The following is a 14,594-nucleotide window of genomic DNA, read 5'->3' as shown; positions in this document are numbered from 1 at the left end:
GGCTGCTTTGTTTTGAAAAACAACGAGGAAACTAGTTGTTGCTTCAGACAGTTAGCATAGCTAAAGTGGAAGCCACAGAGCTAACGTTGCTACAACCTACAGGAACTTAGTGTTTAAAAGAATACATAATCTGTATCTCGTATCTCAAAAAAATATATGTTTTATCAGTGTTCTTTCAATATCAGAAGGCTGTTATTTTTTCTTTAACTAAAAAAATATTTTAAAAAGCTGCAAACCTTGTTGTGACTGCATACAGTAAGCATAGTTAATGTAGAAGCCACAAAGCTAACATTCCTACAACCAACAGAAACTTAGTCATAAAAAGAATATTTAATACTCATCTTGTCACCTGCAGGTGGTAAAAATGGCGAGACAACTGTTAAACCAGGATAAATATTGTTAATAAACCCATAAAAGGCTAAAAATGGTGTCCTGTTTTTAAAGCTGCTTGCAGTGTGCTTACTCAAGAGTTACTGCCCCCTAGTGTTCCGGAGGATTTGTATCGGTCCATTTTTACCAAAAAGTACTTAAACGTTTATTTTTATGCACTTATTTGTCAAAATGTCTTTCTTTAAATAGAATGAATGACTAGACATGATTGGGAAATACCAAAAAGAAAAAGTCACGGAGGAACAAAAAGTCAACTTGTGTTCTTTGAGGAGAAAGAATTTGAGAAAGCTGAGTTTTGAATGTCAAACTGTGACGTGATCAGTCGTAACTGACGCCAGGAGTAAAAAGGGCAGAAAGATGATGCTTGTTAACATTCAAAGGAAAAGAGCAGGAGAAGAAAGACGTGTAGTTTTAGGTCAAATTCCACACTTTGTGGCTTTTAACCTTTTCTTAAAGACTCCGTTTCCTGACTCGCAGCTGTTTCTTTAATTCTTGTATTGTCATGTGACAATTTTTTTTCCAAGTACCATGTTAGTACACTTCAAGTTATTATGTTGAATGCATCTAAAAATATTCAGTCTTTTTTTAGTGTTTTGACAAAAAACGTTAATTCTCTTTGTTAAAATGTTGTAAATAGTGAAATGACAATGGAGTTTCCAATGTGTTCATTTATTAGAGGGTGTTTTGGAATGCTGCAAAAGATCCTACCAAACTGTCAAGAAGAAACAAACTGTGCCTTCCGTTGATTTATTACTTTTGTCATATTTGCAGCAAATAAACAATGAAAACATTCACATTTGTATTGCTCTTTTGCTTCTGACTCACAAAGTGATGTTGAGAAAAGCCTTCACCAGCAACCTGCACTTGAACGCTATCTCCTCTTCCCTTCCTCACTTTGACGTGTTTATGAAGCGTAAACAACGTTTTTAACGTATTCAGCGAATGTGTCATGCTGCTTACAATGTTTGCAATAATCCACTTACGGAATATGTACACATATTAAAGCAGGGGTGTCCGAACTATGGCCCAATCGTTATCATTATATTATCTTTATGCAAATTTTGCCTTAGTGTCCAATATTTTGTTACTTGACGAAAGATACCTGTTAGCATGCTAACATTAGTACGCCAACTTTTTTCATTCAGCTAATTTTTGCAGGCATACACCTCAGAGTCCAATATTTTGTTATTTGACGAATGATACCTGTTAGCATGCTAATGTTAGTATGCTAGGTTTTATTCCTTTCAGCTAATTTTACAGGTATACATACACCTCAGCGTCCAATATTTTGTTACTTGACAAATAATACCTGTTAGCATGCTAACGTTACTTTGCTAGGTTTTTTTTGTGTTTTTTTTAGCTAAATTTGCAGGTATACACTTCAGCGTCAAATATTTTGAAATTTGACAAAAAATTCTTGTTACATGCTAACATTAGTGTGCTACCTTTTTTCATTTAGCTAAATTTACAAGTATGCATCCAATATTTTGTTACATTACGAATACCTGTTAGCATGCTAATGTTAGTATGCTAGCTTTTCCCTGCATTTAGCTAATTTTGCAGGTATGTGCCTCAGCGTCAAATATTTTGTTACTTCACAAATGATAGCTATTAAAATGCTAACATTAGTGTGCTAGTTTTTTGTTTTTTTAGCTAATTTTGCAGGTATACACCTAAGCTTCCAATATTTTGTTACTTGATGAAAGATACCTGTTAGCATGCTAACATTAGTAGACTAGCTTTTTTTTCATTCAGCTAATTTTGCTGATATGCACCTCAGCGTCCAATATTTTGTTACATGACGAATACATGTTAGCATGCTAACGTTAGTATGCTAGCTTTTCTACTAGGGCTGTGAATGTTTGGGAGTCCCACGATTCGATTCATTATCGATTCTTGGGGTCACGATTCAATTCAAAAATTGATTTTTTTTCAATTCAACACGATTCTCGATTCAAAAACGATTTTTCCCCGATTCAAAACGATTCTCTATTCATTCAATACATAGGATTTCAGCAGGATCCACCCCAGTCTGCTGACATGCAAGCAGAGTAGTAGATTTTTGTAAAAAGCTTTTATAATTGTAAAGGACAATGTTTTATCAACTGATTGCAATAATGTAAATGTGTTTTAACTATTAAATTAACCAAAAATATGACTTATTTTATCTAAGTGAAAATATTGGACACAGTGTGTTGTCAAGCTTATGAGATGCGATGCAAGTGTAAGCCACTGTGACACTATTGTTCATTTATTTTTATTTGTATAAATGTCTAATGATAATGTCAATGAGGGATGTTGAAATTGTAACTAATATTGATACTGTTGTTGATAATATGAATTTTTGTTTCACTACTTTTGGTTTGTTCCGTGTCGTGTTTGTGTCTCCTCTCAATTCTCTGTTTATTGCAGTTCTGAGTGTTGCTAGGTCGGGTTTGACTTTGGAATTGGATTGCATTGTTATGGTATTGCTCGGTATTGTTTTGTTGGATTGATTAATAAAAAAAAAAAAAAAAAAATTAAAAATTAAAAATAATAAAAAAAATTAAAAATAATAACAAAAAAATTAAAAATAGATTTTTTAAAAATGAGAATCGATTCTGAATCGCACAACGTGAGAATCGCGATTCGAATTCGAATCGATTTTTTCCCACACCCCTATTTTCTACGCATTTAGCTAATTTTGCAGGTATACGCCTCAGCGTCAAATATTTTGTTACTTGACGAAAGATCCTTTTTTTTTAGCTAACTTTGCAGGTACACCCTTCAGCGTCAAATATTTAGTTACTTGACAAATGATACCTGTTAACATGCTAACGTTAGTACGCTAGCTTCTTTTTTTTTCCATTTAGCAAATTTTACAGGTATACACCTCAGTGTCCAATACTTTGTTTTTGGACGAATGATACCTGTAGCATGCTAATGTTACTATGCTAGCTTCCTTTCCTTCTTTTTTTTTTTAAGGTAATTTAGCAGGAAAACACCTCAGCGTCAAATATTTTGTTACTTGACCAAAGATATCTGTTAGCATGCTAACGTTATTTTGCCAGCTCTTTTTTATTTTTTTTTAGCTAATTTGTGTTTTGGTACTTGACGCATGCTAGCATTTTAAACACATTTTCAGTAATATGTTTTGATACTATACTATATGTTACAGTTAGCATCTTAGTATTCTAACATTAGCACACTAGCTTTTTGAAATAATTCATCCCATGTACACCTCAGAGTCATATATTTTGATATTTCACAAAAACTAACTGTAATCATGCTATTGTTGGCATGTTAGCGTAGTACTGTCAGCTTATTTAGCTTACATTTCTTGTTACTTGACGCTATCTGTTAGCATTTGAGTTCGGCTTCGGCTCATTCAGCATGTACACAAAATTTCCACTGAAAATGCATTTTCTTTTGGACCAACTTTGAGGTTGAAAACTGACAAAATGGCCGCCGCATCCTTTGATTTGTCATTCTGTGGCCCTCAAGTGTAAAAACGCTTGTATTGAAGCAAAACTCCGCCTTTTCCCCCATCATCTCACTTCCTGGTGCCTCCTGTCCATCCTCCAATCAGGTGCTTTGCAGGTCACGAGGCTCCTCCCAACATCATTTTAAAAGCTCAAAACAAAACTGTGGATTCTATGAAGGAAAGTGCAAGGGTTGCTACAAGTTGCGTACTAAAAAGGTTGTTTTTGTTATAAAAATACTAAATCTATTGGTTTGTACATGGACTTAGATCCTGGTGTGGAAGTCCAGGAGACGTCCCCTAACTCCGCTGTGGGACGGACTTGTCCTCCTGGCAGGTGTCCAGCAACTCGTCCTCAGAGAAGCTGATGTGCAGACAGGTGTGGTTCACGGGAGGCGAGGAGGACGGGAGCACGGGTGAACACCAACCTAAGGACCCGGGCTCATCCTGAGGACTATCGTCGCAACTGGAGGCCGTCAGAAACGCCCCGGGCTCCCCAAACACGTCCTCGTCGTCGCCCTGCAGGGGCGAGAGCAAGGATTTGGTCTCCGAGCGCACGCCCGAGTCCTCGCTGGCCGAGCCGGAGCTGAAAGACTGGAAGTCCGCCGAGGACAGCGAGCCGGGGGTGATGTCCGGGAAGGACAGGCTGCTGCTGCGGCTCGGGTGGGCGGCCAGGAAAGATACCACCTTTGACCCCGGGGACAAGGTCCTGCTGGCGCGCTTGCGGCTCAAGGAGGGTGGAGGAGGGTCCAGCTTGGGGATGGTCTGCTCGCACCTGCCAAGGAACACAAGTTCAGACTACCTTATACGCAGATCAAGGCCCCCAGAGTCATGGGGGGGGGGGGGGGGGGGGGGGGGGGGGGGGTTTGGGGGGCCTGAAGAAGCGTTTCTAATTAACGTGAAATTTGACCACAAACGTATTCCTAGCCCCTCCCTGCTCCATCACTGATAAGAATAAAGGCACATTTCCCGTTACAGTCCCGGATTTGTCAGGCAATGCTATGAGTTACATTTAAAGCGACTTTGGGTACTTAAAAAAGCGCTATAAAAATCCCAAGTATTATTATTATTATTATTTATATTTTACAAAACCCAAAACCAGTAATATTGGCACTTTGTGTAAATCGTAAATAATAACTGAATCCAATTATTTGAAAATAATTTTCAATTTATATCCAATTGTCTATACTGCAAAGACAAGATATTTAATGTACAAACAAATGTGCAAATAATCATTAACTTAGAATTTAATGGCAGCAACACATTGCAAAAAAGTTGGCACAGGGGCATTTTTACCAGTGTGCTACATGGCCTTACTTTTAACAACACTCAGTAAAAGTTTGGGAACTGAGGAGACCAATTTTTGAAGCTTTTCAGGTGGAATTATTTCCCATTCTCGCTTGATGTACAGCTTAACTTGTTGAACAGTCCAGGGTCTCCGTTGTGGTATTTTACGCTTCATAATGCGCCACATATTTTCAATGGGAGACAGGTCTGGACTACAGGCAGGCCAGTCTAGTACCCGCACTCTTTTACTATGAAGCCACGCTGTTGTAACACGTGGCTTGGCATTGTCTTACTGAAATAAGCAGGGGCGTCCATGAAAAAGACGTTGCTTGGATGGCAACAAATGTTGCTCCAAAAACTGTATGTACCTTTCAGCATTAATGGTGCCTTCACAAATGTGTAAGTTACCCAGCTAATACAGCCCCATACTATCACAGATGCTGGCTTTTGAACTTTGCACCTATAACAATCCGGATGGTTCTTTTCCTCTTTGTTCCGGAGGACACGACGTCCACAGTTTCCAAACACAATTTGAAATGTGGACTCGTCAGACCACAGAACACTTTTCCACTTTGCATCAGTCCATCTTAGATGAGCTCGGGCCCGGCGCGTTTCTGGGTGTTGTTGATAAATGGCTTTCACTTTGCATAGTAGAGTTTTAACTTGCACTTACAGACAAACTGTAGTTAATGACAGTGGTTTTCTGAAGGGTTCCTGAGCCCATGTAGTGATATCCTTTACACACTGATGTCGCTTTTTGATGCAATACCGCCTGAGGTATCGAAGGTCACGGCCTTTGCCGCTTACGTGCAGTGATTTCTCCAGATTCTCCGAACCTTTTGATGATATTACGGACCGTATATGGTGAAATCCCTAAATTCCTTGCAATAGCTCATTGAGAAATGTTGTTCTTAAACTGTTCGACAATTTGATCACACATTTTTTCACAAAGTGGTGACCCTCGCCCCATCCTTGTTTGTGAATGACTGAGCATTTCTTTTATACCCAATCATGGCACCCACCTGTTACCAATTAGCCTGTTCACCTGTGGGATGTTCCAAATAAGTGTTTGATAAGCATTCCTCAACTTTCTCAGTCTTGTTTGCCACTTGTGCCAGCTTTTTTGAAACATGTTGCAGGCATCAAATTCCAAATGAGCTAATATTTGCAAAAAATGACGTTTTCCAGTTCAAACATTAAATATCTTGTTTTCGCAGTCTATTTAATTGAATATAGGTTGAAAAGGATTTGCAAATCATTGTATTCTGTTTTTATTTACGATTTACACAACGTGCCAACTTCACTGGTTTTGGGTTTTTGTATTTTATACAAAGACAAGATATTTAATGTTCGACATGGAAAACTATTTTTTATCTTTTGCAAATATTAGCTCATTTGGAATTTGATGACTGCAACATGTTTCAAAAAAGCTGGCACAAGTGGCAAAAAAGACTGAGAAAGTTGAGGAATGATCATCAAACACTTATTTGGAACATCCCACATGTGAACAGGCTAATTGGGAACAGGTGGGTGCCATGATTGGGTGTAAAAGCAGCTTCCATGAAATGCTCAGTCATTCACAAACAAGGATGGAGCGAGGGTCACCACTTTGCGAACAAATGCGTGAGCAAATTGTCCAGGTGGTACTGCATCAAAAAGCGACATCAGTGTATAAAGGATATCGCCACATGAGCTCAGGAACACTTCAGAAAACCACTGTCAGTAACTATAGTTGGTCGCTACATCTGTAAGTGCAAGTTAAAACTCTACTATGCAAAGCCAAAGCCATTTATCAACAACACCCAGAAACGCCGCCAGCTTCGCTGGGCCCGAGCTCATCTAAGATGGACTGATGCAAAGTGGAAAAGTGTTCTGTGGTCTGACAAGTCCACATTTCAAATTGTTTTTGGAAACTGTGGACGGCCTGTTCTAGGTGCAGAGTTCAAAAGCCAGCATCTGTGATGGTATTGGGGTGTATTAGTGCTCAAGGCATGGGTAATTTACACATCTGTGAAGGCATTATTAATGCTGAAAGTGTTGTTAAAAGGAAAAATGCCCTTGTGACAACTTTCTTTGCAATGTGTTGCTGCCATTAAATTCTAAGTTAATGATTATTTGCAAAAAAAAAAGAAGTTTCTCAGTTCGAACATTAAATATCTTGTCTTTGCAGTCTATTCAATTGAATATAAGTTGAAAAGGATTTGCAAATCATTGTATTCTGTTTTTATTTACCATTTACACATCTTGCCAACTTCACTGGTTTTGGGTTTTGTAGTAATAATTGTAAAAAATAATATATTTACACACATTTTTTTTAATGATTATAAAAATATAATATAAAATAACAAAAATAAAATAATATCAATACTAATAATGTATATGTATACTTTTATTTAAATGATTATCAATATTATTTTATTCTGTTATTTTCAATTATATTTATATCATAAATTAAGCCAAGAATAATAGATGTAAATAAGAAGGTGTAAATGTGAGGTCCAGATTTTTGCCATCCAAAATGTTTGCAAATGTGTGACTTGTAATGTCAGGCATCTGCATGGACACCTCATTCCTAACACCAAACACTGCAGTGAAAGCCAGCCAGGCTCAAAAGAGTAAAAACACTCGTATGTATCACTAGCAGCATGTTGCTATGCAGCTAACCATATGGAAGAAAAAATAAAAAACACACCTGAAGTATGCTATAATGACATGTGGTGCGTGAAAGTGTGATGTATTGGCTGCTAACTATTAGCCAGCTTATTAGCCTTGAGGGATCCTAGCAGGTTTCAGACCATAAACACGTCGTTTGGTTGCAAGAGTCCCAGCAGGATTCCACACAACATGATGATGAAGGATGAAGATGGTGGAGGCTCGTTAGTGTACGTGTATGTCAGGACTCATTAGCCCACAGAGTGTGTGCATGTGTGATATGTCAACAAGTTTCATGAAAGAACATCACTACAACAATGTCCAAAAAGGAGTAGGAAGAAGCCAATCTTATTTATTGCAATCCTTCCCCTTCAATTACTGATCATTTGTTGACTTCATGTTTAACTTGTGTCTTTTTTTCACTCCAGTAATTAAAAAAAGTCAAAGATTGTAGATATATTTCTTTGAATAAAGAGGTTAAAGACAAAATAATGATGCATAAAATATCTTATAAAAACACTGCATAAATAAATGCAGAATTTAAATGAATGGGGGTGTAACGATAACCAGTGTTAATGATAAAGTTCCTAACGATTTAGTAGTATCATTTCAAATTTTAATCATCCAAAAAATGTGATTCATTACCACATTTTCGTAAACACGGTGATACCACTCATTTCCTAGAGAAGCAGCTAGTGCGATGATTGCTGGCTGGCAGCTAGCAGGCTGATCGCTGGCTAGTGCAACAATTGTTAGCTAGGGTGCTGATTGCTAGCTGGCAGCTAGTGCGCTGATTTATATCTAGCATGCTGATTGCTAGCTAGCAGGCTGATCGCTGACTGATAGCTAGGGCCCTAATAACTAGCTGGGAGCTAGAGCGCTGATCGCTTGCTAGTGCAACAATTGTTATCCAGGGCGCTGATTGCTAGCTGGCAGCTAAGGTGCCGATCGCTAGCTGATAGCTAGCGCGATGGTCGTTACCTGGCAGCTTGTGCGCTGATTTCTATCTAGCACGCTGATTGCTAGCTAGAAGGCTGATTGCTGGCTGGCAACTAAGGCACTGATAGCTAGTTGGCAGCTAGCGCACTGATCTCTAGCAGGCAACTAGCCCACTGATCAGTAGCTAACAGCTAGCGTGCTGATTGCTAGCTATTTTAAATGCTAATATTAATACATATCTTTCCCTATTACTGCTAATTTCCTGGTAAAGCAGCTAGGCCGCTGATTGCTAGATAGCAGCTAAGGCGCTTATCGCTAGCTGATAGCTATCGCAATGGTCTCTTAGCTGATTTCTATATAGCATGCTGAATGCTAGCGAGCAGGCCGATCGCTGGCTGATAGCTAGGGCGCTGATCGCTAGGGCACTGATCGCTAGCTATTTTAAATGCTAACATTGATACAAGACACATCAACGTATTTCCCTATTACTGGTAATTTCCTGGCGAAGCAGCTAGACCACTGATCGCTAGCTAGCAGCTAAAGTGCTGATCGCTGGCTAGCAGCTAATGCGTTGATTGCTAACTAGTGCGCTGAGTGCCGTTTGCTAGCTATCTTAAATGCTAACCTGAAAACAAGACTCCATGTCTTTCCCCATTACTGCTAATTTCCTGGTAAAGCAGCAAGGGCGCTGATCGCTAGCTGCTAGTCACATAAACTGTTTTACCTGTAACATGAAGAAATTATAAAACCTTTACAAATGAAAATGGACGAAGATAAACATATCTAAACACGTAATATTGTCATATGCTGGTATTTGCGATTCCACAGATGCGGAGGACCACAGGCAGCGTGCCGGTAAGAAGATTTGTTTACTTCAGTACACATGGCAATGTAACACACACTGGTGCTAGCTTAGCGTAGCATGAAGGTAAAGTGAAAACTTAAGGCCTACTGAAATGAGATTTTCTTATTTAAACAGGGATAGCAGATCCATTCTATGTGTCATACTTGATCATTTCGCGATATTGCCATATTTTTGCTGAAAGGATTTAGTAGAGAACATCGACGATAAAGTTCGCAACTTTTGGTCGCTGATAAAAAAAGCCTTGCATGTACCGGAAGTAGCGTGCCATCACAGGTTGAAGAGCTCCTCACATCTGCACATTGTTTTCAATCATGGACGCCAGCAGCGTGAGCGATTCGGACAGAGAAAGCCACGATTACCCCATTAATTTGAGCGAGGATGAAAGATTTGTGGATGAGGAAAGTGAAAGTGAAGGATTAGAGGGCAGTGGAAGCGATTCAGGTAGGGAAGATGCTGTGAGAGGCGGGTGGGACCTGATATTCAGCCGGGAATGACTATAACAGTAAATAAACACAAGACATTAATATATACTCTATTAGCCACAACACAACCAGGCTTATATTTAATATGCCACAAATTAATCCGCATAACAAACACCTCCCGTCCATATAACCCGCCAATACAACTCAAACACCCGCACAACACACTCAATCCCACGCCCAAAGTACCGTTCACTTCCACAAAGTTCATACAGCACATATATTTCCCCAAAGTTACGTACGTGACATGCCCATAGCGGCACGCACGGACGGGCAAGCGATCAAATGTTTGGAAGCCAAAGCTGTACTCACGGTAGCGCGTCTGCTATCCAACTCAAAGTCCTCCTGGTTGTGTTGCTGTAGCCAGCCGCTAATACACAGATCCCACCTACAGCTTTCTGCTTTGCTGTCTTCATTGTCCATTAAACAAATAGCAAAAGATTCACCAACACAGATGTCCAGAATACTGTGGAATTTTGCGATGAAAACAGAGCTGTTTGTATTGGGACACAATGGTGTCCCAATACTTCCGCAAACTCCGTGACGTCACGCGTCATCATACTGAGACGTTTTCAGCCGGATATTTCCCGGGAAATTTAAAATTGCACTTTATAAGTTAACCCGTGTTGGCATGTGTTGCAATGTTAAGATTTCATCATTGATATATAAACTATCAGACTGCGTGGTCGGTAGAAGTGGGTTTCAGTAGGCCTTTAAGTAGCATGAAACAAACAACAAACAAACTGTGGTCTGTAGGGAACGGCAGAATACAAAGGGGAGTGATTAGGGGCAGAACTAGGTGTGGACGCTAATCAATAACACAAAGCAGGTGCGGCTTTATCAGCCACCTAGCAACAAGGAAACGAAAGCAAGGGAGCAAAGGAGCGTTGAAAAACAAAACTAAACTAAGGAGAAGAATACACAGACATGGTGTGACAAATATGGCAATTTTATATTCTATTCATATTCAACATTTATATTTTGTTTGTCAAATATAGACTATTATTTATTTATGTATTCAAAGATGTTTTCGAGCTTTTTTTTTAGCACAATGAACAATGAATAGCGTGATCCTTTAGTTTGCAATCAGGTGATCTGGAATGTCCATATGGTTCCATTCCTATTAAGGGGTCAATTATTAATCATGATCTGACTTTATTCTAAATAGTCGCATGTTTTCTGCAGTGCTTTGTTCACCGTGCGGATGTTTTTCTCTACAATGTCGTTAGCATAGCTTTGACTCAGCACTCCCTGCTTGCTTTTTGTCGATCTTTATTCCTGCTGCGTCTTTATTCCAGAAGCCCACCTGCCGAGCGCCCACTGACTTTAAGCCTCTTTCTTTTTTTTGCTACTCTCAGTATTTTTTGCGTGCGATTTAAATCTCCCTGACGCAGCCTTTGAAATAATAGGATGAAATAGTTTCAGATGGTCTGAAAGCGCAACAACAAATATTGCTATTTGTGTCTTGTCTTCAGGACTGTCCATCCTTTTATTTTGAAGGTACAAACATGCCTCTCTCTCATGTCCACATGGAGGATGAAGAGCTTTGTTTTTGAAAGCATGCTTTGCATTTCTATAATTGCACAGACAACAATGAGGACACTTTAGACTTAAAGCGTCATCTTTATTTATGACTTTATAGTCTCTCGCACAGACTGTGCATTCTTTCAGGTTAATCGTGCAGCGTTTTCCAATGTGATAACATTTATTTTCAGCTTGCACCAAACTCACATGGTTTTTTTTGTGTTTATTATTCCCCAGAATGAAAACACGGCTGCAGTCATGTCTTCACCCGGGATATTAAAAGAGTGTATTTTAATATCGACCCCCTGGTCAAACATGTGACGGCAATGTGAAACATTATTACTTCTCCCGTCTGGAAAAAATTCATTTTGGAAGTGCAGAGTGAAAACAAGCAGGCAGTGGATTTCCTCAAATAGACAGCAAGTATTTTCTTTTTTTTTTCTGTTGCTACTACAGTTGTACGGTATACCGGTACTAGTATAGCATCGCGGTACTAATGAATCAAAAACGGTACTATACTGTGTTTGAAAAGTACCGGTTCCCCATTTAAAATGTTGTTAGCATTATCTAATATGCTAACAAGTTTACAAGTGTCTGTGTTAGTAATATTGACTTACAATGGCATTTTTTATATTTGGACCGTCAGAAATAAAAAATACTAGTCTATTCAGCAACATCCTTTTATAATTTCAAAGCTGCTGGGTGACTTAAGGGGTTAATTAAAACAAATTCAATTGTCATTTAATATTTTTAAAATATTTGTTTTTTTCACATAAATATGTATTACTAAGATGTATCCTACATGATAAAAACCTTATTGAAATATGCATTTTTTGCATCTTGAGCACAGAAGTGCAGCCTCCCTCACATACACCTTCAGTGGTAAAAAAGAAAAAAAAAAAGAAAAAAGTGGTGTCAATAGAGATGTACTGCACGACTGCTTGTAAAATACCCATAAAAAGTGGTAACTGTCTCCTGCTTTTTTGAAAAAATAGCAAAACGCCACAACATGAATGTGCAGTAAATGAGTGTCTCCATGGTGATGACCTGTATATTACATGCAAAATCTTCATTTAAAAAAGGCTATCAGCACTCTTTTCAACAGCACAGGCAGTCTTAGTAAACCACACGCAACACTCATACAAATAGTACACGCTATTTTATGGATTGCACACGCTGTTTTGCACAAGGTATTTGGATTTTAGTATATCAGGCTTTAAAGGCCTACTGAAACCCACTACTACCGACCACGCAGTCTGATAGTTTATATATCAATGATGAAATCTTAACATTGCAACACATGCCAATACGGCCGGGTTAACTTATAAAGTGCAATTTTAAATTTCCCGGCAAACTTCCGGCTGAAAATGTTTCGATATGATGACGTTTGCGCGTGACGTCAATGGTTGAACAGAAAGTATTGGTACACCATTGTATCCAATACAAACAGCTCTGTTTTCATCGCAAAATTCCACAGTATTCTGGACATCTGTGTTGGTGAATCTTTTGCAATTTGTTTAATGAACAATGAAGACTGCAAAGAAGAAAGCTGTAGGTGGGATCGGTGTATTAGCGGCCGGCTACAGCAACACAACTAGGAGGACTTTGAGTTGGATAGCAGACGCACTATCCGACGCTAGCCGCCGACCGCATCGATGATCGGGTGAAGTCCTTCGTCGCGCCGTCGATCGCTGGAACGCAGGTGAGCACGGGTGTTGATGAGCAAATGAGGGCTGGCGTAGGTGGAGCGCTAATGTTTTTATCATAGGTCTGACGAGGTCCCGTAGCTAAGTTAGCTTCAATGGCGTCGTTAGCAACAGCATTGCTAGGCTTCGACAGGCGGCACAGCATTAACCGTGTAGTTACAGGTCCAGTGTTTGGTTCGGTGTCTCCTCATAGTAGTATTGTTGTCTATCCTTCCAGTCAGGGGCTTATTTCTTTTGTTTCTATCTGCATTTAAGCACGATGCTATCACGTTAGCTCCGTAGCTAAAGTGCTTCACCAATGTATTGTCTTGGAGATAAAAGTCACTGTGAATGTCCATTTCGCGTTCTGGACTCTCATTTTCAAGAGAATATAGTATCCGAGGTAGTTTAAAATACAAATCCGTGATCCACAATAGAAAAAGGAGAAAGTGTGGAATCCAATGAACCCTTGCACCTAAGTTACGGTCAGAGCGAAAAAGATACGTCCTGCACTGCACTCTAGTCCTTCACTCTCACGTACCTCATCCACAAATCTTTCATCCTCGCTCAAATTAATGGGGTAATCGTCGCTTTCTCGGTCCGAACCGCTCTCGCTGCTGGTGTAAACAATGGGGAAATGTGAGGAGCCTTTCAACCTGTGACGTCACGCTACTTCCGGTACAGGCAAGGCTTTTTTTATCAGCGACCAAAAGTTGCGAACTTTATCGTCGATGTTCTCTACTAAATCCTTTCAGAAAAAATATGGCAATATCGCGAAATGATCAAGTATGACACATAGAATGGATCTGCTATCCCTGTTTAAATTTAAAAAAATAATTTCAGTAGGCCTCTAAGTTGCTAGGGGTGCCATAAAAAATCGAATGACATTCTAATCGCAATCCATACCTTTTCCGATTCTTAATTGATAAAAAAAAAGGAAAATAAATTTGATTAAAAATGTATAAAAACAATTCAAGAATCATTATTTAAATATGGCTTTTCAGGCCATTTTCTAACTATGTATGTACTAAATATGTCATACCTGTTTTAAAAAAGTTTTTTTTACACCAAATAATCAATTCTAAATTGAATCGGCACTTCAGGAATCGGAACCGATTCGGGATTTTTTATAAGATTCCCATTCCAAGTGGTCGCTTTACAATGTTGTGTGCATCCGTGTATTTCTTCTTACCGCGTTTTTGCATTGCGTTAGCCATTTTGTATTTATTTGAAATAGACTGTAATATATTGAGTGTTTTAACCAAGCATTGAGGTATTATTACAGCGGAAATTGCTGTGTTTTTCTTCTTCTC

General features: G+C 39.0%; 1 protein-coding gene across 2 annotated transcripts in view; it reads right to left on the bottom strand.

Moving 5' to 3' along the window:
• Nucleotides 1-1,040: 1,040 nt before the first annotated feature.
• The window catches only part of si:dkey-34e4.1 (carboxyl-terminal PDZ ligand of neuronal nitric oxide synthase protein), a 128,075-nt gene continuing 114,521 nt past the window's right edge, over nt 1,041-14,594 (bottom strand). For both annotated transcript variants that reach the window (XM_062056776.1, XM_062056777.1), the window contains exon 11: nt 1,041-4,625. In XM_062056776.1, the coding sequence (XP_061912760.1) occupies nt 4,151-4,625 (475 nt within the window). In that variant the 3' untranslated portion in view covers nt 1,041-4,150. The remainder of the gene's footprint in view (nt 4,626-14,594) is intronic.

The sequence above is a fragment of the Entelurus aequoreus genome, linkage group LG08, assembly GCF_033978785.1.
Source record: "Entelurus aequoreus isolate RoL-2023_Sb linkage group LG08, RoL_Eaeq_v1.1, whole genome shotgun sequence".
Classification (NCBI taxonomy): domain Eukaryota; kingdom Metazoa; phylum Chordata; class Actinopteri; order Syngnathiformes; family Syngnathidae; genus Entelurus; species Entelurus aequoreus.
Note: the sequence above shows the minus strand (reverse complement) of the source record. Positions and strands in the feature narration are given on the sequence as shown.